At 38.7% G+C, this 26,900-nt stretch overlaps 1 protein-coding gene across 6 annotated transcripts in view; it reads right to left on the bottom strand.

The window, feature by feature from the left end:
* Positions 1-26,900, bottom strand: part of qtc (GRIP domain-containing protein quick-to-court) — a 175,066-nt gene that overhangs the window by 26,706 nt on the left and 121,460 nt on the right. For all 6 annotated transcript variants that reach the window (XM_083115622.1, XM_083115623.1, XM_083115620.1 and 3 more), the window contains exon 2: positions 10,103-10,301. In XM_083115622.1, coding sequence (XP_082971748.1) covers positions 10,103-10,301 — 199 coding nt within the window. The remainder of the gene's footprint in view (positions 1-10,102; positions 10,302-26,900) is intronic.

Below are 26,900 nucleotides of genomic sequence, written 5' to 3'. Positions count from 1 at the left end.
TTACTCGCCTTAACAACATTCTATAACAAACTGTTTAATTGGATACACCTGAAATATCCCAAGTTCACTTCAAATTTCCGTAATAATTTGTTTTAACGAGAAGATGTGAATGAACTGAAAACTTGGGACATGTTTCGAGGAATCTTGCGCGCAATAGTGGAAAGTTCATTTGACTTCCTTTTATTTCAAATATGCTGCGTATTGTACGTTTATTAGGTCAACGTGAATTCCACGCTTCAGAAAACTCGCCGAAACTTGTGGCATCTTTAATGATTAATCTGATTTGTAAAGCCTCCACACTTTCCAACACAAGGGGGAAGAATGTATCAATAATTACTTCTCTGTGATTCTTGAGCAACAGCTTGAAACTGAATGAGAACTGCACATGAATGCAGTCTGCACATTTTTGGAGCCCGTGTTGTAGTAGGATAGAAATAGGACCGATATGATGGAAGATTCAACTGTTCCGGTTATCGTCCGATCTTTTTAGGAGGGGCAAGGCTCAGAATTGTTCTGCTAGCTATGAGTAACGTTTTCGCTTGCTTGCTTGGTTCCTTTAAAGGGACCGCCTATTTAGGCAGTTTTGCTGAGTGATTGAATTGTTTTTTTTTTTCTGTACGTCGCTTTTCTGCCACTTTTGACTAATCGCGACGATGAGGATGAATCATGATGATATGAAATTGATGAAGGGACAATCGCAAAGAACGTCCAGGCCGGTATTCGTACCCGGGACCCTGACAGCAAGGTGGATTTGTGGCCAGTTCGTTTCAATAAGTTTTACTTTCTCACAAGACGTGCATTGAGTTTTAATGATACAATACAGACTTTTTATCGTGATCGCTAAAATAAATCTATAATTAACAATAGACAAAATGGGTTACTACAATCGACACCTACAACGGTGACAACAGTCACTTTCCCGTGTCATCAAATTTTCAACCAATACCGGGTCCTTGCCGTGGCATAGGTGTTCATTTGTGAATGCCTATTTACCGATTTAGTATAAATCAATATTCGTCTTCATCGTCGAAATTAGCCAAAAGTGGAAGAAAAACTACGTAAAAAAAAGTACAACATAACCCACTTAACCAGTGCTTGGAAGTAACTAGTTACAAGTAACAGTTACTTTTTCTAAGAATATAACTAACAAATCAAGTAGCTGTAACGTAACAATCAGGCGCGTGCCCAGGATTTTCGTAAGGGGGGGTTATGAATCCAATACATTTTCCAGTTCACAGGTCAAATTTCTTGTAATAAATTAGATAATTAATATACTTGGATTTTACCCCAATTAACGCAATCAATGTATTTGCTATGGATGCTTCATGTTTTTATTGCATCATATAAAAGCACCTGCTTGAATATTTCCAAATTATTAATATTTTATATATAATTGCTCAAATATAATTTTTAAACAAAAAAATGTACACTCAACATTGTAACAACATTAAAGAGATTAAGACTACTTGATGTCTTAAAGACAGTAATAAATAAGGTACCACAGTTCAACAATTTAAATTCTGAAATTTAGGCATCGAGGTTTCTGTGCGAGTTCTGACAATATGTCGTCACAAGTAACTTTTATATCCCAGTGAATGTTCAGAGCAGCTAACTCATTTAATCTTTCTTCGCAAATGGTATTTCGAAGATAGGTCTTCAACGCCTCAAAGTTGAAAATGATTTATCATTTGATGTGGTTGTTACCGGGATTGTACATAATATGCGCAAACGTGTGTTTACCCAGGGAAATATTACTTCAATGCATATATCAATTGCTTCAAGAGCATTTACTGGACGTCTTTGCATTGCTGCAAGATGACGATACCACAGTTTCATTTCAGTGTGAGCGTCGTCGCCTTGTAATGAAGGTGTTCCGGGTTCAATACCCGGTGGAGGCTAATAGTGGTTCGGATCTCACTTTAAACTTTAGGCCCAGTCCCTATTAGCCTTACTGTGCATAAAGTGGATTTAAAACATCAATTCAATCAACATTGTACTTGTTGTGGAGATGGATTTGCTAAATATTGTGTACATTTTTGGCATTGTATTATTATATTATTGGTCAAAACATTTGTTTGACAGTCGATAAAAAAATACGAACCCCTTCAGTAATTAACATTTTCTACTACAGTGTCATTAATGTGTCATATTCATTTTCATATTAGGTCTATGGAGAGGAATTGTGTATAATGTTAACGTTATGGAACTGCGAAACCAACTGTTGAAGGGGCCACTCCCCCCTTCCCCTCCGAAGCCCAGTACCGCACCACAGGATCTGTCACTGAGCCCGACAAAATCTTGCCAGACAGTGCTCGAAATAGAAATTCGTAGCCGAAAAGGGAGGGGATATTTGATCGATTTTGGAAATACGATGGGGTACATCCTTGTATGGATCAACATGGAGACAATACAGTAGGTGGAGGATGCTCAATATTTGGGGGTATGATTTGTGAAACTTTCTTAACTGGAGGCAGCATCACCTACTTCGACCACTGATGCCAGAAAAGATGCTTTGAGAAAATGAATTTATTACTGCACACGTATATTACTTATTGTATTTGTTGCGTTTGTATAAGAGAAATATTCAGAAGATTTGTAAGGAATATTTACAGTTAATAGGATGCCTATCTAGTCTATCCCGTGTCGTAATACAAATTTTATCCCTTTCCTACAAAATAATAAAACTGATTTTATAATGTGGTTGCATACATATACACTGTATAGTAGCACCAAGCTTTCTGGGACCTCGGAAAATACGTGAACCACAGGCTTCCCCGTGGCTTTAACTAGCGACACTAGTGCCACTGCTCCGACGCCAGGGTTTCAAATGCCTTGGTGGATCTATAAGATAGGTAATATCGTTTTTCGAGGGTTCGTGAACAAAACAAAAAGTAAATGATTGTAAAGTCCATTTTATATTCAGATACGTTAATCGGGACTGGACTTAAAGTTTAAATCGGGATACGTATGAGGCCCCTGAAATCATTGAGGGAACTTGTTCATCTTCATGTTCTCTCGCCCTGCGAAAGTTTATTGGTGATATAGGGTGACATCCTACACACGTCTTCCAGACATACACACGCGGGCACCCCCCCCCCTCCCCTGCACACACACGATTGTATGCTTACATCACATGCTGTGCCCTCCCAGAAAAACAATTCTAAATCCGTCTATGAATATATCTGCTATCAAATAATGAACGTCACTTACCTCGACAGTTCCTTGACATAATGTTGCAACAAGGTTTGCAATATCTTCTGTTATGCCTTCTTGTTGAATATCAAGAGTCTGAAAGTTCGCACGTTTCACTCTCGCAATTCGAATGGAATTCCTCTGAACTTAAATCGACCTTTTCTGACGTTCTATTTGTGGAAGGTGAAGCTTCAACTTCCATTTTTTGTTTCTTTTAGAAATAATCTAATACGTATTTCTCCTCTTTTCTCTATCCATCTTTAGTTCCACGTCAAAAATCTATTACACACGCAGAAACGTAATACACAACACGACCACTTCGACTTGCTACTCGACTGCAACTCGCTACAACCCCAGAGAACACCAGGACTTGGGACAAAGATACCGGGCGGTCGAATGTCTGAACCATGCATCCAGCTTGGTCCAGCTCAAATTACGTCACCAGTGTTGACAGCAACCAGTAGTGTCAGTGTCAGTAGTGTTGGCAACTGCTAAATTATTTACGCACAAATTCAAGTGAGATCTTTCACACATGTTACAAGAAAATTCAATAAACTGAAGGCTGGAAATTGGTTGAGAAAAAAATATCTAATTTGTAAAGAGCACAAGAGTAAAACGTATAATATTTTGGCATATTAATTGCTTTTATTTTGTTTATGAAACTGACTGAGCCAGTTGGGCTATATAACGCATCCTTCACCCCTCCCTTCCTCCCGGCATGCTATTGTACAAAACATCGCTTGCCTCCTTCGTAAAACCATGCTTCGCTACTGCCTGCAACAATTATTATTATTATTATTATAATTATTGATATTTTGAAATAAATATGCATCCATGTGCGAGATGAGATTTTGACTTACTTTGCCAACTAATTGTAGTGATTCAAATCTCACAGAACTTTGCTCTGCTGGTATAAATGGTATAAGAAGGGGAAAGAAAGAAAAGGGAAGTTAGCAGCACTGTCGTAACAGGAAAGGGAGGGTCATTCTCCTAAGAGGGTCATCGTGGGTGAAAGAAAGGGGAGGAGGGATTCCTTCAGTTCGCATTCCAAGGGTTACGGCTCTTTTCTTGACCATACTGAGAAGGAAATTCTCCTTCCTTTTCAGTGACTAAGGAATGAATGAATGCTTGTGCATTGCTGTAACTCAACTCCAATATTATCAAAAGTAATTGAAGAAGCAAATACATTTCTCATTGCCAAATGTAAACATTTTACAATATTGGCGATTTATGAAATAAAATGTATTTCTGCTTTGAATTTTTTTAAATGACGAAACCAATGGGGGGGGTTTAACCCCCACCAACCCCCCCCCCTGGGCACGCCACTGGTAACAATTATTTTTTTCAATGAAAGTAACGTTTCAAACGGTTACTTTACGACACTTGAATTGTTATTGTCGTAAATTATTGACGATTTTGTTACTTTTTTCTCTTTGCCATTCACTTGCCACACTTTTCTGTCAGTTGGAAGCTGTGTTTAGCAAAGACAGTAGTAGAGACGTCTATGTTAACGTTAAGTGGTATAAAATCACTACCTCATACTGTTTCCATACAGTTAGTAGAATTCCTCCCCCCCCCCCAATGAAAATTTCTTAAATACAATACTGATAATATAAATAAATGAAGACACATTATGTACCAGAAACATGAAAACAAATGTAAGTCATCACATATTATTTTATTGCAATTAGTGATTGTAATTTATTTGCATGAAAATTTCCAGTAGAAGGTAACTGTGAGTTACTCTTTAAAATGAGTACCTGTAACTCTGATACTTTTTGGAGCAAGTAACAATAGCTAACTTAGTTACTTTTAAGAAGTAACTTTCCGAACACTGCAATTAACCTAGTGATGACAACTGAGGAAAATACATACCCCCACCTTACAAGATCAGATCGTTAATCCGCCACAAAGAGTTATCGGCAGCTAATCAAGCATGATGTAATGTAGCGGATGCAATTAAAATGAGTGTTTTTTGAAGGGATAACGTAAATAATAACAGAAAATCACAATCGAGAAATTTCGCAATGCATAAGCGCGCAAGGAAATTCACACAACGCTACATTACGCAATGAATCCGAGGACAGGAAAAAAACTTTCACTATGACATACATCATAAAACTGGATTAAACCATGTAGCCAGGCAAATTTTTAGCCGCGAGCACTCTTCCCCCCACCCCCTCGCGTGGGCGTGGTTCAACAGCTTGCAGGCCTTTTCTACTGGAATGGCGTTTATCGTCAGTACTATCAATGTTTCTGCTAGACGACTGGCCTTGAAGTAAAACTGAGCGAGAGCAGTAATGCATACTATGTCATTGTTTCAACAACACCCTTTCAATATTTTGTATTGTTTCTCGCAGGTTTATCAAAGTGAACCATGAAATTTCACGGTTAATTTCATCGTACTCAATGTAGAAAAGGAATATATCAGTTGTTTCAATTTGATTGTAGCGTTATATGATGCAAAGGAGTTCTACTTTTTGTACTCTTGTCATGCATGAGTCTACGAAGCTTCTGCTTCAAGTTTTTAGTTTTATCCAGTGACACTGTAAACAGAGCTCAGAAGTTGATGAAAAGTTATCGGGGCTTTAAGAAGAGGTAGAACTAAAAGAAACAGTTTTATTTTAATTTTTTTTGCCCATTTTGACTTGTAGGATTATGGCTTTGACACTGAAGTTATTTGAAAGAGACAGAAGGAGAAATCCGTTTACTTTGCTGCATTTAACATGTTTATATCATTGCAATAAGAAAAATAAGTTACTAGTTTGGACTTGAGTCTTGCCGTAATGTTTCGGTTTTCTCGCTTTTAATAACTTCCCTCGTGTAATTGTATTGTCATACAGTTCCCTCCTCTTTAATATTGGTATTGTATTTATATAATTTCAATAATAATTTCCCAATGTCTACATCAGAACTTTCTTTTTTCTTCAGTTTCTCGATTTGAAGTGCAGTGTATTTGGAAAGACATTGTACATTTGTTTGTTTCAATCTATTTTCCAACTTTGTTCAGATAAAATTATATTTCCATATTACAAAAAATCTTATAAAATGTAGAAAGCGACGTTCACAACCATCTATCCAGGTGTGAAACTATTATTTTTCAAACTGAACTTTTTAGCAGGGTTGTTAGAGGTCCAGGAATTTTAAATAAATTCAATTCCGGTCCAGGAGAGAAAAATCAGCAAGCTTAAATGGGTTCTGGACAGTAAAGAACCTTTTTATCTGTAAAGCATTTCATTCGGACCAGGAACCTTTTTTTTTTTTCGAATCAGTTTAATTAGGGTCAAAGTCTCGTATTGAAATGAAACAACACACAACTTGGATCGAATTTTAAATTGTGCGAGAAAAAAATGTTCCGGTCCTGTAACGGAACCCAACAGAATTTATGGGTTTCTGAACCTTAACAACCCTGTATTTCAGTTCTTCAAATGTTCATGAACACATTTGGCAGTTTGTTACGGATAAAATCAGGCGAACTCAAAATCTCCTTAGTCTAATTCTCTGCAAACCCTACCACTACAAACCCATTTCCGAAATCTACACCGTTATCATAGGGTTTAAATAGTGTTTGGAAAGTTACGTTTTAAAAGTAACAGACTTGCAATTAGAGTTATTTGGTTCAAAAAGTAAGTCAGTTAAAGTTACTTGTTTTAAAAATTAACTCTGTTACAGTTACTGGTACATGAAAAGTAAATGTACTTGACTTCGACAGTTACTTTGCACTGGGAAGTTTCTTGCAAATTACACAATATAGTCAGTGGCGTGCCCAAGGTGGGGGGGGGGAGTAGCCATAAGAGAAAAGTGATTAAAGCGGGGGAAACGTGGAGTGATGGATTCCCAACACTAGGATAATTTGTATAGGCACTTAATGTACTGTCTTTCACGGCACGTCTCGCCTATGAAATAATACTGAATGCAAATATCATAAATTTAATTAAATCACAAAGATTAAGGTGGTTTGGGCATTTGAATAGAATGCCTGAAGAGAGACTAGTAAAAAAATCTATAAATGGAAACATGGAAACCATTCGAAATACGAAAAGAAACTATGGAAAGATTTTAAGGTCATGAAAGAAGAAAATTACTAAAAGGACAGGAAAAATTGGAGAGCTATTGTTGATAAGGACAAAGTTGTAATGCCTTAGGAAGTAGAATCAGAGAGAGTAGAGTGGTAGAGTGCTCCCCTGTGCTTTGCACCACGCCATGAAGGCGTGTAGGGGGTGTGGGGGTAACGCCCCACACTTTCTTGATCCGGTCGTGAGTGGGGGTGATGTGATCAGCATCACGCCCCTGACCACCTTTACCCCCCAGGGTTTCCTAAATATATTGGATATAATAAAAGAAAGAAAATCACTAAAGGTTACGGCTCTCAGTAACGGACATCTACTCACTGATTATTATTCAGCCTACATTTTGTTACCCTACTTCCCCAACTTAATGGTACTTTACAGTACTTGATTCGATATATCTTAAGATTGATGCTTGATTCTATAATAAAAGAACAAAATATTTTTGTATCTAGAGACAACAATGTTTAGGTTTTTGATTGCTACAATATTTCACTTTCACAATGGATCTTGACTAGAACGAATTTCCACCTAGCTGGGTGAAGAATTCTTAGCTGAAGAAACGTCTGAGGAAATGTCATTTAGAGAACTGGTATTGGACAACGTCGACTAACTTGTAGATTGATCAACTGCCGCAAAATGTTCATAAGCTACTCGAGTCAACCTCATGCTACGCAATGCCATTTACTGTTGTGTTCTTCATGTATTTGTGAATCAAATCCACGATCCAAACTTCACTATACCGCGATTTCTTTAAATTTCTTATAGTTGCTTGTCGACTTGTATACATCATTCTCCACATCTCTTTGTGGAAATAGAGATGAAGGAGCAGGAATACAGTTAAAAGAAAACAAAATTAGTTTATAGGAAAGTCGCATTTCAGAGGGGATGTATAAAATTTGGCCCCCTACGCTGTACTTTGTTTTGACATTATTGTTATTTATATTATATTATTATTCGAGCACTGTTACGTAACCTAGCGCGGCTTCCTTTGCAGTCTGCTATACAGCCTTGCACTCCGCTTAAAATACAATAGTGGAAGCAGGGTTACAATGGAAGAAGTATTTAAACGCTAAACTCCTTCCTTCTACCTTTTTCATGTAATAAGCTAGTGAAAGGACTTGACATGTTTTGTTTCGCTATTATCACAATATTAAGCAATTTTAATGGCCTATGGTCTTCGTCACGTGTACCCTTCCAGCGACTCATATCTTTGCGGGCTATAGCCTAGGATAGTCTAATAGCAAATCCCTCCCCCTTGGTTCTGTTACTTCCAAACACTGCTTTTTAACATACGTATTTCATATATCAGTCATAGCGCAAGCTTAAACTGCGAAAACTACACGATAGTAGAAGCAAGTGTGAGTAAACATGCGGTCGCAAACGAACTGTTTGCGAGATGATTGCGAGTGTTTGGTTTCGGTGATGTGCCGTAGACTATAAGTTTACGTCTACATGCGTTGTCTACACGTAATATACGCGTAGATTACATTGCGTTATAGTTTACATAAACTACGTAGACAATCTAAAGTGCATTAAAATTAATTTTCAAGGGTTTCATGAAAAGAAAGTGACACTTTCAACTATATTGGTTCCTAACGAAATGAAAAGAATCCTATTTACAACAAAATTTCTCTTCTCTTCTATCATCAACTATGGAAGAAGATAAATAGTATGCAAAAAACAACAACAGATGGCAGTCGTGAGGCAATAGTGGTCTTTTCCCCATAAAACACTAGAATATTTCCTATATTAGGTTTCTTCCTAGGTGAGAAATTGTTCGAATCCGGAAGGAAGAGTATGAAAAGTTCTCCTCACACATCAGCAACTGATAAGCAGTATAATTTTATTTAAATTCCACGGCGCCCTTTGCTAAGTTATCACCTTTCGCCATGTTGTTTAAATAGATTACGTAATCTACGTGTATAAAATAGTCTACGTGTAGAATGTAGACTATCGTTGTTTACGCGTAGACGCACATCATTGGATCCACCACTGACTTGATTGTTTGTGCACATCGTATGCTTTTCACGTGTGAGGTGCCACAGTCCTACTTAATAACAAAAATGACAGAATTAAAAGGTACACTTCGCTAGACATTACTGTTGCTTTTATTACCAAGGACTATTGTACTGTACGTAAGCTACATTCTTTAAAATAGGCACGTACAGGAAATGTACTACATAGATTTTTCAGCGAAAAATGCAGGCTCGACCAGCACTCGAACTCGGGTCTCTGGTATATCGTGCCAGAGCTACAGCCACCACTGAGCTACAGCGACAGCGGAGAATCAGGCCGGCTCGGTAGCTCAGTGGAAGTCGATCTCCGTGGTTAGCTCGGACATGGATGTTTGTGTTCGTCTGTCCTGATGAAAATGAGAATTGAAAGAGATTGACGTGTGTGAATTTGATGTGTGAGGAAGGCTCCCACGGGTCTTTCTTTTGAATAAAAGAAGTGGTACAGCAATTGCACGGTATGCTAGAGACCCGGGTTCGGGTCTTGATCAAGCCTTCCTTTTTCGCTTAAAATCTACGTAGTACATCTCCTGAGTGTGCCTAATTTAAAGAATGTAACTTACTGTACAGTCCTTTGTAATAAAAGCAACAGTAATGTCTAGCGAGATGTATGTACAAACAACGAAGTCAGTGGCGCATCTCAACCGTACAAACGAATCGTTTACGATCGCATGTTTACTCCGACTTTCTTCGTGTAGTTTTCGCCGTTTCAATTTGCGCTATCACTTCTGGTACATCCTGTATAAAGTGGATAAAGACATGATGTCCAAGAACCTTCATTCTCGTCTAACACAGCTGTAGGAAAGAACAGAATGATGCAGTACTCACGAAGCTTTTGCCGAAGGACGGTTTCCTGGTGAGCCACCCGTCCTTCTCGGCGATTGAACCGAACACCGGGCGTCGCTCTCCGCGCAACCGCATGGAGGCCGATCTCTGGAAGCGGGGAATGCGACTCCTGGCTCCGTCCTCCTCCAAAGAGTTCTTCCTCGCCTGGGTGAAGTCCTCCAGGCTCATGGCGCCGGCAACCCTGCAACGGAACAACCATTCGGTGAGAAATCGATGAAGACTCCTTCGCGAATGGCTTGGCTCTTCTGGTGCTGACGCGACACGTCCACCAGGGAGCCAATGATCACCATTTAATTGAAAACGTTAAGTAAATTGGAACATCTACGTGTTTCGTGTAATGGAGAACGTCCACGAAAAGTGGTCTTACTTCATGTTAATAACAAAATGAATTAATATCGGGATTAAAATACATGTGAATAAGACGAAAGCAGAGGTAGGCAAATATGGCTCTCAGAGGTAATAGAATCGATCAAGTAGACAGCTTTAAATATCTTAGATCATGGGCGCCGACTTATCAAAATTATTGGGGGGGGGGGCTCTGATCACTGGAATAAATAAATGAATGACTCACTCCCTCCCTTTTTTAAAAATAAAAATGACGTCTTCGTATAGCAGTTTTTAAGCAGCTATTATATTCCTCATGCAAATGAAATGTAACATGAGAAACGTTTAGAAAATGTTTCAAACGCTCTTTATGTCTTCTGTGTCTGCTCATTTGTTTTTTAGATAACAATTAACATTTTTATTTAAAAATAGGCTATGTAGTTACATTAAGAGGCCAACATAGCAGTTTCGGTAGCCGAACGTGTTGGGTGGTCGACTCAAATCGCTTTGATCCGGAGGTCTCGGTGAGGGCATGGGTGTGTTTTAATGTTCGGAACAGACTTGAAAAGAAAGGACATGTGACGGGTGCAAATAACCTTAGTGTTGACGTACCAATAAAAATAACGAATATTTACAATATTTAACAGTTTTATTTACATATTTACATAAATGCTAACACAAATCGCAGGAAAATTAGTTTTACTTTTTTGTTCTTGCTACAATATTTTAATTTTTAAATTTAATTTTGCAATAATAAAAAAACACAGCACGCTGTGCTTTAGCAATAATGCCTTTGATCATAGCCGTTCCTGCTTTCGCAATACAGACTTTTCATAAGCTTTCCTTGCGTACTTTACTGCAAGCCAGTGTTAAATAAACTCAAAGACTTTAGAATTATTTTCCCTTATTCTTTGGACTGCCGGAAGAGATTTCGAGGATAACTAAAAATCGTACATATCGATATTGCCTGAAAGTCGTGTTTACGACCTCAAATTGTTCAAATTCACTAAACAACATACTGGTATAATTGTCATATCACCTCGTTATTTTGAAACTCTTTTTAGTAAAAATATTAACAACACTCATAATTATATACTCAAATGTGTATTTAAAGTTAAGTTCATGTGGCACAATTCAGAGTAAACTTTACAAGAGAAGCAAAATAATACATTAGATCCTCTTAAGCAAAATTATTTGAGGGGCTCTGTCCCCACATCATTAACATTGGGGGGCTCGAGCCCCCCTCCCCAAGCCCCATGGAGTCGGCGCCTATGTCTTAGATGCATCATAAGCAGTGATATGAAATGCAGCCAAGAAATAAAAGTAAGAATAGCACTGGCGAAGGAAGCCTTCAATAGAAATAAAAATATTTTCTGTGGATCTATCAACAAAGAACTGAGGAAAAGACTAGTGAAATGCTTTGTATGGAGTGTAGCTCTATATGGTGCGGAAACATGAACACTGAGAACAAATGAGAAAAAGCGACTGGAAGCTCTGGAAATGTGGTTATGGAGAGGAATGGAATGGGTGAAATGGACAGAAAAAGTTAGAAATGAAACAGTGTTGGAAAGAGTTGGGGGAAAGAGATCAACGCTGTAGATAGTTAATCATGAAGAGAAATAGAAATTGGTTGGGCCACTGGATGAGAAGAAACTGTATCCTAAGAAATGCTATTGAAGGAATGGTCAAGGGTAAGAAAATCCGGGAAAGAAGCAGATTCCAAATGATTGACATAAAAATAAATTAATCCTACGCTGCTACAAAGCGAAGAGCTGAAGATCGTTCGATCTTGGAGGTTGCAAGTAAATACCTTCCCAGGGCAGAAAACAAAACAAAAAATATAGGTATTTTTACTAAAAAAGCAAACACCATTCTAATATATCAAATAAAATAATTTATATCAATATTAATATATCTAAACATATGCATATATAAGCCCCCAATGAATTAATTGTTTTTAATTGCATTAAGGTATATACATTTGTCAATGCATATAATTTACACATTTCATCAATAAAAGTTACTAAGATCTACGGCCTACATACTTCACACACAAATAAAGTCAAAATTTGCTACATTTTTAAAACGTCACACACACAACACACTTTTGTTAATGCTTTTCATGCATTCAGCCTATGCCATAATACTCAATTCTTTTTAATTAGCTAGCAGATACCACAAAGTACTTCATAATTCTATGAAGTCAGTTCATTAAGAATATTTTAATCCACTCTCTTGTCTAGAACATTACATTTTGTGTGTACCGCTGGAATGCCACTATACCTGTGACATTTAATGTAAACGAACTTGCCAATGACTATATCTACAGGGTGTCCGGTAAAATTAGTACAAATAAGAAATTTATATATTTCTGAAATTAATAACCACGCCCGTAGCCAGAATTTTATTTGGGGCAGGGGGACTCATCCCTTATCAGCAGCCGCCATCTAAAGTCGAAAAAGTTGGGAGGGTAGAAGCACTGAAGACGAATTTATCGTACTACAACTCATTGTACAAGATGTTTAATCCTGCTAAGGAAGTAAAATTATTGCCACTACGTACTATTACCATTAGATATCGGTATGATTTCTGGGGGGGCTTCAACCCCTTTCCCTAACTAGATATCTAATGGATGTCCAATGAATATCCATAATATCCATGAATCTGATCTGGACATTGTGGATATCCAATGGATATCCCTTGGAAATTTGTGCTGTATTGGTTAGCCTTCCACCTGACTATGTGCCTGTTAATAACGCCAGCTAGCATAGGCGTATTTATTTGCCTAGTTATCCGGGGGGGGGGGGGGCTACTCAGCGGGGAATTTTTGAATTCCGGGAATTATTAGCTCCTGGAGTTATCCGTGCATTCTGCTTGAATTTTTCTATGTAGAAGTGAAAAATCGCAACTTTTATTAATCCAAATCCCATTGAATTTATGAATATTTATAATTTTTTTAAATTTTAACATTTTAGTCTTCGAGAATTCGTTATCACTTTAGCAATATTTATATTATTTAAATAATGAAAGTAAATCAATATTGATACAGAATAACCAACTCGGGCCAATGTAATAACAATACAAGGCTATATCTTCATAGGTAAGCGTAATTTCAGCAGAATTCCTCTTATTAAATAAATATGTACATTGTTTTTCTAATGTGCATTACTTGTACCTGTTCACTTGATATTTTCCATTTTGAATTAGGCTCTCGTTTTGTTGTTAAATTGCGGCCCAATGTCGACAAAGACGACAGAAGTATTCTGTAAGCAATGCTCGAAGCGAGGGGGAGATGGTATCACCCAGATAGCACAATTTTCGCAAAGCTATCTCATTGTCACCATATTAAACCATAAGAGCATCCACGGAGCTAGCCCCCAGACTAGTGGCATGCCAAAGGGGGGGGGTGCTTGATGGGGGCCATACCCCCTCCTTTTATCCCAGTACTTCCTTTAAAAACAAAGGCAGGAAAAGATAGACAATGAGGACTGACAACTAAAAACAGAACGCGTAAACAAAACATAGTAGGCGGGGCACTCTGATGGTTGAGCGTTGCAACTGCTTTCTTGCAGCAGACGCTACCAACACGTTCCAAAAATCTCATCCTGGCGAATCGGGTTGGCCGCACGCGGCGTTGCGATCGATCCGTCTGCGCGGTTCATCGACCTGTCTGGGGAAACTGGAGCAGTTTCCGGGCTCCGGGTACCTTTGTTCCCGGAAACACGTTCCCTTTAAATTTTGCTCCGGTAAGCCACCGCCCAGAATTCCTCCATAAGACATTTGCAATACATCATGTTCATTTTGGAACTAATTCCCCACACTGTCATCAAGCAAAATAACAAATCTGAAATCAGATTAAATCAAACGCAGAAATATGGAATACTATGTCTTCTAAGATAAGAAAGAATAGAAACTGGCCGTACCATACAATTCTGCAACACCTCATGTTTTTGCGTAATCGCTTGATACAGTCACACAAATGTGACCCGACAGATTCAGAGATCAAACGTAAGCACTGAAAGTGCTTCGTGAATTATTGTGTTTTGCCCAGATTCAGATAGCATGACGTCAGTAAACAGGCGGAAATGCCGTCACAACTTTTGAGACACAATGAACCGCATGTATGATCTGCGATAGTGAATGCTCCGGCCTTGAATGCCAGCTGTTATTTCGCTCACGCTTCTTGCGCCATCTATTATCAGGCACCCATGCTTCGTACGTAATGCTCTGGATTCGCAGCAACTCGTCCTTCATTTTGGACCATGACGGAAAGAGCAAGGGTAACTTGACCAGAGATGAGAAAGACAGACATCTCACGTAAAGTTGAAGTCCTGATTCGAACACCACTTTCCTTCAAAGGAAGTTCGGAGAGATCAGTTTTTCTCAGGGGTGCCCACGCGCCATCAAGATATTTTTTTGGGGGGGGGGATTTTTTCCTTTCAAATAATATAAAATTTACCATTTATATCCTTTTCCAAAATACATGTAAAGATTTTACACCTTAAATGCACCATATTTAATCCATTAGATGAAAAAACAAAGTGTTTAAGGGTATTATCGAAGGAGGGCAGGGAGAGAATTATCCAACTCTTACATATTAGGCCTTAATTGACACGTGGGTTCTGGGGGGATTCTGAATTAAACGTTTGGGGGGGTCAGTATCCAACTCTAGGTCTTACATTATGGCGGGTATTTTACTTAGAGAGGGATTGAGCATTAAATTGAGGGGCTATCCAATTCTTATGTATCGCTATTGTCTTATTCAATCTTCAATATCAACAGTAAGTCTAAAATTGATTGGGTATTAATTTTAAAGAGGGAGATAGAAAGCTCTTGATAAAGTGTTAAATTGTCAAGGGATTTCTGTAGTGGAGAGAGAGTTCGAACATTAAATTTTGGATACTGTATTTAGCGATATGGTATCAACACGTTTTCGACCTCGAACGTGCCAAAGGAGAAGCTGGAAAGGACAAAATATCTAGGGATCTTAAGAAAGTATTGACACCCTACCCTATTAAATTAATATTCTTGAAAGCCTGCAAAGAAATCCATGTATAATTTTTCTTGCTCGATTCGCTCACAATATTGTGTTGCTAGGATCAGAGGTGGTCATTTTCGTTCAACCTCCCTCACCCTCACGGCTCTTCTTCGCCCTCACCCTCACATGCCCTCACCCTCACGACTCACCAGTCGCCCTCACCCTCACACGCCCTCACCCTAACGACTCGCCAGTCGCCCTCACCCTCACACGCCCTCACCTCACGGATCGATCTCGCCCTCACCCTCACACACCCTCACCCTCACAAGTCTTCGGAGGGTGAGGGTGAGGTCTGCCCTCATGAGGGTCGCCCTCCGGAGGGTGACCACCTCTGGCTAGGATGCGTGTTTGGCGCATTAATGAAGTCAATGTGAAGTTTTTATACTATAGCCATGGGCGTCCGGAAGGAGGGGCAAGGGGGACCGTGCCCCCCTGGAAAATTATGTATTTCACACATATAATTCATTTTAGCCACAGTAATATGTGTTAATTATTGCATTAACACCATAAATTCAAATTTAAGCAATGTTTTTTTTAGCGAACTACACTCTTTTGGGGGAGAATGTGATTTGTTTGCCTCCCCTGGAAAAAATACCTTCCTTGCCCCTCCCTGGAAAAAATCCTGCGGACGTCCATGACAGGCGATATTCTCGATTATGATGAGCGATTTTAGGGGTGGTCTTGAGTGATTCGCATCCCTGTTTATGGAGGAGGGGCAGATCAAGTATAGTGTTCAGTAAGGCTAAGAAAAAGAGTAACTTTCGCTATTGTTTGAGGGTGCGAATGATATGATTTTGGGAGGGACACATGCGCCATTGGCCTTGGGGAGGATGGGCACCCCTGGTTTCCCTCTGACGACCATCAAGTCCACGTGGAGCCTATACTGCAGGAGGCCTTAGAAAGAGCGTTACGCGGCCTAACACCAGACGTCGCTCGCACACTGTTGCCGATACTCGCGTGTCGTCTGCTCCTCAGCCGAACAAACAGGCCGAGGTAGCAAGAGGCAGAGGCAGTGATGTGCCGTAGACTATAAGTTTACGTCTACATGCGTTGTCTACACGTAATCTACGCGTAGATTACATTGGGTTGTAGTTTACATAGACTACGTAGACAATCTAAATTGCATTAAAATTAATTTTCAAGGCTTTCATGAAAGAAAAGTGACATTTTCAACTATATTGGTTCCTAACGAACTGAAAAGAATCCTATTTACAACAAAATTTCTCTTCTCTTCCATCATCAGCTATGGAAGAAGATAAATAGTATGCAATAAAAACAACAGATGGCAGTCGTGAGCCACCAAGAGTGGTCTCTTCCCCATAAAACACTAGAATATCTCCTATGTTAGTTCTTTTCCTAGGTGAGAAATTGTTCAAATTTGGAAGAAAGAGTATGAAAAGTTCTCCTCACACATCAGCAACTGATACGCAGTATAATTTTGTTTTAATTCAACGGCGCCCTTTGCTAAGTTGTCATCTTTCGCCATGTTGTTTACATAGATTACGTAATCTACGTGTAGAATGTAGACTATCGTTGTTTACGCGTAGACGCACATCACTGGGCAGAGGTCACTCATCCTTCCAGAAGGGTGCAGCGAGCTAGCTGTGGCAACCGGGCTCGCTAATTCGCGGACCTGATTGGTTCTCGCAGACACCCCATATTGTCGTCTGCTGCAAGCCCGCGAAGCGATCTTTCTAAGGCCTCATGGAGTATAGTATATTCTCCCCTCAAACCTTTCCCATCAATAGCGTCCGTTTTAGGAACCGACAGTACTTGTCAAGTCCACGTGATGTAAATGAGATGTTGCAAATTCGTTTTTTTTTTTTAGAGATTTCTTAACGTAAGGTTGCGGTTGCGTTATCTTTGCTAGGTTGTGTTATTGTGTTTGGGCTATTTTCTTTACACAGTGTGGAGACCTTGGGAGTATAACGTCGCAGTGAATGAATGGATGTCTAAACACTGCAGGTAAAAGTGTTCACCGCTTCTCAGACAAACAGGTGCTGGCTCGAAACCAGATCGAACTGGCATTTGAATCAGGACTTCAACTCTACCACCATGATACTGACATTTTCACATTTTTATTTAAATAATACACTAACAGATACCACCAAGAATTGGAATCTAGGTATGTGGAGCTCAATATGAGGAGGTGCGATGTCATGTCGTCGAAAAATGCTATAAATTACAGTTCCGTTTGGCCAGGAACCGGCGGGGAGGTCACTCATGCAGGCAGTTACTTGGTTGAAAAAGTAACCAAGTTGCAGGCAGTTACTTGGTTCAAAAAGTAACCAAGTTGCAGGCAGTTACTTGGTTGAAAAAGTAACCAAGTTGCAGGCAGTTACTTGGTTCAAAAATGACAAAGTTGCAGTTAGTTGGTTCAAAAAGTAACCAAGTTGCAGTTACTTGGTTCAAAAAATAATCAAGTTATAGTTACTCATTTTAAAAAGTAACTTGAAAAGTAACTAATACTTGCAGTTACTTTCTGCTGGAAATGTTCTCGCAAACAAATTACACGCAATTACAAATTGTAGAAAAGTGTAATGAAGGCTATACACTCCTTCTTTTCGGATTTCTGAGCACACTGTAGGCATATTACGCAGAGGGTAAACGGTTAGGTCATTTCATTTCAGTCAGCAAATATATATACAGGCTAGAAGCGCGGTGTTTTATTACGACTCACGTACCGAGAGACAAGCAAAATGGAAGTTTCCATGGCAACGCATTATTGCATCGCACCGCGAGTGCAAAGATCGATTTATTCTTGGCCTGGTTACCTATTTTAACGAGCTTATCAACCGTTACATCCACCACAGGCAGCTGCCGACAAGCCCAGACTAGAAACTCAAGACTTTCCAACTACAGTAGGCTTACCAACACTCCCGGAGACGATATGATTCTTCCGATCTCCCGGACAATTTGTTATCTCCCGGAATGACGAGAGTTGGTATCATTATATTTCTATTACTATCTTCATTATAGTATTTCATTTTGAAGAATTTTGCTACGTGTATATATGTATACATATGGTACAGTCAAAAGGAGAAACATATTTCTTACAACGCACGTACCAACTTCTGAGATGTTTTGTTTCAAGTGTCAATTTCACGTTACAATTACTTGAGAACTACGTACTTGACGTATTACAATGTAACAAACGCCATTTTTAATGTCTTTTTCCCTGTTGAAAATCGTACTTCCTTACGTAGTTGAGTGTATTGTGTCCACTAATTTCATGAGCCCCTCTCATATCTTTATATCTCCAATATTTATTGTTATTGACGATATATTTCCGGTGGTAATTTTAGGTGACTCACCAAATGAAGTTAGGGTGAAAATAAGGGTAATGTTTCTGAGAAAATGCACATCTTAAATGATGTTCGACATGACTTCCTTCCCATTTGAAAATTTGAAGGTAATTCCAAAATGGCGGCTTTCAAGATGGCCGCCCCATGATGCATACTGGCCCCATCTGATGTGCCCCGACCCTATTACCCATATCCGAAGTTTCATCGTCCTCCGTCAAGCAATTTTCAAATTAAAAGGTTGGTGTTGGACTTTTGTCTCATATATATATATATATATATATATATATATATATATATATATATATATATATATATATATATATATATATTCTGATTGCCCGGATATTTATTTATCCCAATCTTCTCATAAAGTTGTCCGTGGGAGAGACATGGCGATCTTAAATCCACACCGGAGTACTTAATAGACTGCCCCTGTGACTTGTTGGTCGTGATCGAGAAAGCAAGTCTCTCTCTCTCAAATGTCATCGTGAATGTCACCCATTAACCTAGCGACTCCGAAAACTATGGATTCGACACTGATATTATGGATTCGACACTGATATAGGTCATTTTTTACATTTTAATTTTCACCCCCTCTCACCCCCGATGCCGATAGGTGATGAACTTGGAGTTGAACGGCATTCAGAGTGTCACTATTCATCTTAGCGACCCCGAAAACTATGAATTCCACACTAAAATCGATAGTTTTCGATTATTTTTATATTTCACCCCCTTCCCACCCCCCTAGGGGTGCCAGGGGTGTCTTACCGCCACAGTATTTCTTTCCAGACAGATTGTAAGTCATATGTGTACAAAGTTTGGTTTAAATTGCTCCAGGCACTCGAGAGTTATGCCGGAACAAACACACATACATACACACATACATCCATTTTTTCCCATCTTGATTTGTTGTTTTAAGTCCACTGTATGCACAGTAAGGCTAATCGGGACTGTACCTACAGTTTAAAGTGGGATCCGGACCACTAGGTGCCTCCACCGGGAATCGAACCCGGGAACCCCTTGATTACAAGGCGACGACGCTACAACTGTGCCATCGGGGAGACCCACATTCATTTTATATATATATAACGGAATACTAACTTTAGTTAAGTGTAGAATTTCTATGAGAAATGGAAACTGTCTATATTTTCAGTTTTCAAAATATATATGGGCTTTGCGGATATAGTGCGCACAGGGTCTTGCTTATCCCAGCGGCAGTGCTGCACTATTTCATCCAGCCTTGAGTCAATATCATATTATCAAACATTCAAAAGCCATTATTGCTGTCGCACCAAGGACGGTCGGTTTTCAGAACAAGGCTAGTAAACTCTCACGACATAGCAACGTAACGTTCTGCATCGTTACCTCCAACCACACTACATTCCACGCTTTATTTTGCATTTAATCTTTCTATATGTACACATAACATTGAAGTGTTTGGAATTTAAAGCATCCATTCACCACTACTATCCGAATGAGCACAAGCATTCGCATCTAAACATTACGAAGAATTATTCAGTTGTTTCAATCACGTTTGTGTTGCACGCTCGTGCAAGTCGATTACAGTGTGGCTATCAATATTCTCCTTTTATCCTGTGCTAGAATGCCTATTTTTGTACCCGATGTAGCACAGTAAAAAACTATTATTATTATGCTATTAAAATAATCTGCATACCGACGAACGTTTTTTTCATGGTTACCGTGAAGAATGTTGAAGGATTTTCCCGAGCACGTTTTGTGTTAAGTGTAGAAAATATCTAGTCACGAATACGTGATGTGTGACGCGTGTGGTTTTATTTATTTACTTAATTCATTCCTGTCAAGAGTTGATTGTGCTACAAAATTTTAAAAAACTGAAAATTTGTGGTTGAAATTTACGTGCAACAGCAAAACTCAATTTTGGCAGTTGTTGCAAATTGCGCGTGTATGAAAAACTGATGAGAACAAATATGCAGACTATTTTATGGCGAATATTTTTATTATTGACAATAATTCTTGATATTATGTATAGTTTTCCGTGATAAATGTGAAAAATTAGTTTTAGAATTGCATAAGGTTGGTTGGTTGATTTCGTGTTTTAAGTTCACTTTATGCACATTAAGACTAATCGTGACTGGACCTACAGTTTAAGGTGGGATCCGAACCACTATGTGCCTCAACCGGGTATCGAACCCGGGACAAGGTGACGATGCTACCACTGCGCCATCCGGGAGGCCCGGAAATTGCATAAGGAAACAATATTTCTGACCAAACTTAAAGCTTCTGCTCCAAAGGACAAGTATTCGAGTCATGGGATTGAAATATGTACCACTATTGTTCTTCACTGCTCTGGTAAGCTGGTCATTGGTGATGAAACAATTTTCCCCACAACCATGGGCGAAATAAGGGAAGTGGAATTCCCACCCTGTAACGTAGCAGGCGCCACGACGGAAGAAACAAGAACCTATAATCTTTCGAATTCAGTCCAATGTCATCAGTTTATATTTAGCACACTTTATGCACCTATAGTCTAATCGAAACTGGACCTACAGTTTTGAAATTAGGATCCAGCATTAGCACCATTGAGTAGTGACGTGAAGGTAACTCGTAGAAATTTTCATTTTGTCATTGCTCTACCAACTGAGCTACCGAACCAACGCTCTTCTCGCCTGATTTTTCGCTCTCTCTCTGTTTTATCTGGGTGGAAAGGTTTGGAAAAATATGCTTGCAAACGCCATGTTCGAGAGCCGCCTCCGTGGCGGAGTGGTTAGCACATCGCGCTACGGTGCCAGGGGTCCCGGCTTCGAATCTCTGCCTTGGCATGGGTGTATGTGAGTGCCCATTCATCAATTTCATCATATCGTGACTCTTCCCCATCTTCGCAATTAGCCAAAAGTGTCACAAAAGTGAAGTAAAATAAACTAAATCAATCAAATCATCCATTTTATAAAATAAAATTAGTTTCAAAGCGTTTCCTGGGTAGTTTGAATTTTAATTTTCGAAGAAGACGTAATTTTGTTTTGCAAAATCTTTCGAAATTTGTGACGTTAAAAATTCAATCATAGCATGCACAAATTCACTTATCTCCTCCGCGTCCAAGTACATCGTCCTAAAACTATTGTTCATTTCGACTTCGAGCTGGAGATACAAATTCCTCTATCGCTATCCATTGACTTGCTTCCCCTGGAATCTAATTCTATGGGGGGGAGTGGGGGGCAAGGACAGTATACTCTCCCTTGGTGCATAAGGTTTAGCATAGTGCGGGGGGCAAAATTGGCAAGAAGTGCCCTAATTGCCGCCACTGATTCTACCTAATTGTTTGGTGTGTCGTGTAACAGGTCGCCTATCTTGGGAAAAAAATCTAAAACAAAATCCTGTGAGGGCGAGCCGACAGTCTCTCTGATGAGATCCACGTAATTCGTACACTGACGTCACGTCCTGCGCAAGTTCTCCGTGTGGGATGAAGGGATAATATCCTGTTGCCTACTTCCCACATACAACTTAAAGACGATATTTCATTCCAAGAGAATTCCAGTCAAAGAACCTCTTTCGATCCTAGCCAATGACTTAGATCATTGCTACTACTTCTTGGTATAATGATGCAATACACGGTTAATAACCTAGTAATAACTAAGGCTAGCCCGATATCGATGAAGATGTATCGGTATCGGAAAGTATCGATTGGAATTCTTCTACCGATACCAACCGATACCTTTCCAGCGTTTTGGTCTTTCACAACCTACGCAAAAATACCGCGCGACACTTTACTGGAGTGTAATTTTTCTGGAAATTATTCAAAATTCAATGTTTCTTTTAATTCTACACCAGTTTTGTGTGGAAAACTTAATTTTGTGATAACTAGGGAACTGACATCTCGGACACGATGCCCAAAAAAGGTAATTTTAAAGTGCATTTTTCTGAATTTTTTTTGCCAATTTTCAGGTTTTAGTTAATTTTCCCCGATTTTCGGCATTTTCCCGTCATTTTGCACAATATTCGGTGTATTGTTTCGTCATATTTTGTCACTTCTTTCATTTTGGTAATATTCTTGAGTCTATTCACCAAGGTGAAATATATATCTCGCAGGATTGCAATTTACGAGCAAATGAAATGCTGATCTGTTGACAGTCTTTGTTGTGTCGGGTGACACCACCAGGTGTCCGTCTGGGGCAAACTCAAATTTAAGATCAGATTAGGAGATTGCATTTTGTTTCATTTCTTTTCCATTTAAATTTTTAACCCGAAACTAACAACTTTAATGGTCATTTTTTGCATTTTTTATGTCATTTTTCCAATTTTTTTTAGGACATTTTATAGGTCATATACCTATAAGTTTTAGGTCATCAACTTCCGCTCCCTAGCGATAACATAACATTTACAAGGACATATTTAGGGGAGTCCAGGGGGTCCGGACCCCCCCCGAAAGATTTAATACTCAAAATAATGAAATAATAAAATAACTAATTCAGAGTTATTTACTTCCGCCAAACGTATTTGAACACAAGGATGAGGATTATGCGGCTTCGAATAACAGTACCAAAGAAGATTTATGCAAGATTTACTTTTCGTCAACTGGATCTAATATCCTTTCTTAATATTCAATACATATTCAATCTTTATCTATTTGACATTAATTTCCTTGCCAGGCAGTTGATTTTTTTTTACAAATTTTGCCGACCTTAATTAACCACGCGTAAGCTGGATAGTGAATACGTGTTGTTACATCACTACCCTTATACTGTCTTTTTACCCATTAATGTAATAAAAATATATTAATTAATACTATTTAATTCATTAAATATAGTTATAATTATTTTAATTTAAACAGATTAAATAGATTAGATACGTGCCTGAACATGTAGTTTAATATTCTGACGTAGTTGTTGATTTCAAAGCACCTCTATACCCAAGCGTATTGAGTGTTCGGTTCATGATCTAACCACCGACAGTTCCGTCTAAGTGCACTTTATATTCACATAGGGTAATCGAGAATGTATCTGCAGTGTAGAGTAGCATCCGAACCACTACGCTATCAGGGAAGCCCAGGTTTCAGGTTCGAATACGGCATGGGCGTTTATTTGTGTGCCCCCTCATCAATTGTATCGTTCATCTTGGGGTGTAAGAGATTATCTTTTCAAAAGACGTTCAAATGTCAACGTGGTACACCCTGGACATTGCAGGCAAACGGGACTCTGGTGCCTGCGCCCACTGCCAATATAATCCTCTGTGGGATGTGCGTTTTGTATCCTGTCCGTGTGAGGGCTTGTCCCGTCATCACACCGTCGCGATTAAGCAAGAGTGGAAAAGTGACGTTAAATAAACCAGTCACATCATTCATATTTATAGCCGCGATTACACTATATAGGAAGAAAAGCGACGTAAATATAAGGAAAATAAAATAAGTAATTATGCATTTACCTTCGTGATGGTGTGGTTAGCACCACGCGCTACGACGCAAGAGGTTCCGGGTTAAGTTATATTAAGTTACCTTGGACCCGGATTCGAATCCCAGCCTGGACATTGGTAATATTTGTGAGTGTCCCTTCATCTATTTCATTACATCATCAATCATCGTTGCGATTAGCCAAAAGTGGAAGAAAAGCGAAGTAAAATAACAAAAATCAATCATTATTTTGTAGGTGACAAAGTTGATTTCAGTCGGAGGTGAAGAGAACGAGTCAGAACAGAGTAATCATTATACGCATTTCTGAATGTTAGTTCACGTCACGAGACAAGCATCCAAACAGGTTCTGTGCCTTTCGAAAGGCAGCACAAATATTTCCTCTGCAGCTACATATTTTTCTTCGTGAATTACTTATACTTGATCAAGCGTTGAAGAAATGTGACATTCCTGACTACCTGGTTACATAAATTGACGAGTTCTCACTCGGTATCTAAAATCAGTACAAATATTTGTCCGAAATGTGTTAAAAGTTCACACACGAATCGGATACCGAATTCTTTCACCTAACTGTAGTTATTATTTTAGCAAAAAGGTAGCTTCGGCATTATTTATTACAATTACATGTTTCGATTTCCATAAACAATAATCTCATTGATAAAACACAATCTCCAGTAGCATAGCAAGGGGTGGGCGAAATGGGCGACCGCCCAGGGCCTCGCGCTTGAAAGGGCCTTGCGTCCCATGGGGCTGATACGAAATATGTAATGAATAGACGTGAGAAAAATATATGGAAAAGGCTAATTTTTGTGTGTAATACATATAATTAAAACATTCTGTTTTTATATGGCTTTAAATTCTAGTTTAACGTTATAACATAAATGAATACGTCAAATTAGAAGCGTAAGATACAGCCGAGCGGGGCCCTACGACGAAGCGGGCCACGAAAAAAAAGTAAAAATTATTGTTGTTTTTCTCATGTGAAACATTTACGCAAAATTCACGATCACTTGCTTGAACATTTTTATCCATTTAATATTTTCTTGAATAAAAAGCGCTTTGTCTTTTCTTATTTCCGCCGCAACACAATTGCGCACACTTTAGATCCAGCATTGCGCACAAATCTCACTGACCTGTTTTGCGCACAGATTTTGATCGAACGTTGCCACTTTGATAGCTTTAAAGTCTGTGCGCAAAACTGTTTTTTTTTTCTTTAGGCAAGAAGAGAGAGAGAAATTAGAAATAAAATAGTAAATCATACCAATTTACTCAGTCAAAGGTTAGGTTAGGTTAGTGACTGCAAAAACACATGTAAGTCCAAACACACACACAAAGAAACACAACAGAAGTGAGAACGGCTTGAGTACATTTTACATCTGACAACATCGCCTCATTTTTTGTGCGCAATCCTGTACATTGTGACAGCTTGTCAACGGCTTATCAGATACCACTGATAAAACCGGAAAAGTGTGCGCAATCCGGGTGTAACCCTTATTTCTCTTGACCTTGCCCTTCAAATTTCAATATGCTAACAATAAAGCTCCTCCAACTATACAAGCACCGACATTTAATAAGAATCCTTCGATATTACCTTCTTATTTCGTATGATTTGATATTTACATGCTACACATTTTGAAATGAGGAAGCGAAGAAAACGCATTAAAAATAATTTTAAAGATTTGTAGTTTGCATTCCTGATTTTTTTTTAAAGTTTAGCATATTAAAGATTATTTCAGTTACGTCTTAGTGCCTGAAGAACATCTTTAAAAACGTACTATTACTATTACTTCGGTTAAAGAATATTCCACCAGTGTGTTACAAGAATATACTCTGCCAAGTGTAAATTTCTTCGTCGCATATTATTAAATACAATTTTTGTCAGTAATTTATTAATATTGTTATTTAAGTATGATAACTTGCTTACGTATCCTTGAATATCTTGTATCGATTCACATTGACATTTCAAATTTAAAGAACGGATGGGGCCCTCGCATTCTAATCTCGCCCAGGGCCTCGCGATATGGTGCTACGCCACTGACAATCTGTACCAACAGAATATATCTTCATCTCTCCTTCTACTTGTACAGTGGGATCCACGAATATTACCGTGCAAATTGTCAATCACCATGTTCGTGCACTATATTTGACCCAATAAGAGCTTCAAGAATTAAAAGAAAATCCAAAACAGGCTGTTGACAAGTTCTGCACCAACATACCTAAAAATCCATCGCTTAAAAATACACAGGATGTAAGAGAAAAATTAATGAAAATAGTCATGGACAATTTGCACAGTACTACTCATGGATCCCAGTGTACGTCTTATGAACACTTCTGCCACCAAGCATCTAATAATCAAATTACAATGAATGAACAATTAAAGAGCAGGCAGTTAAATACTATATAAGAGTTTATGCACATTCCTGCAACAGTAAGATTATGCTAGACAATATTACAGTCGTGAACAAATAATAAGCAGCTAATTAAATTAATCGTGTATTGATTGATTTAAAATTTTTGGGTGCGCCGGCACGTATGATCATTTTGTACCCTTCAGTGTATGCGGGGAAGATCCCTTTCGGGGGGGGTCCAAAAATTAAATAATGAAAATATAAGTTGTTTAACCTTTGTTGTATAATCGAGTGATATTTTTTTCCACTGAACTTATTTGATGGCAGTAAATATTTAGTTTTTACAATTGCTTTATTTATCATTAATTTGATATGTCTGTCTAAA

This window comes from Lepisma saccharinum, chromosome 30 (genome assembly GCF_977018435.1).
Source record: "Lepisma saccharinum chromosome 30, izLepSacc3.1, whole genome shotgun sequence".
NCBI lineage: Eukaryota > Metazoa > Arthropoda > Insecta > Zygentoma > Lepismatidae > Lepisma > Lepisma saccharinum.
Note: the sequence above shows the minus strand (reverse complement) of the source record. Positions and strands in the feature narration are given on the sequence as shown.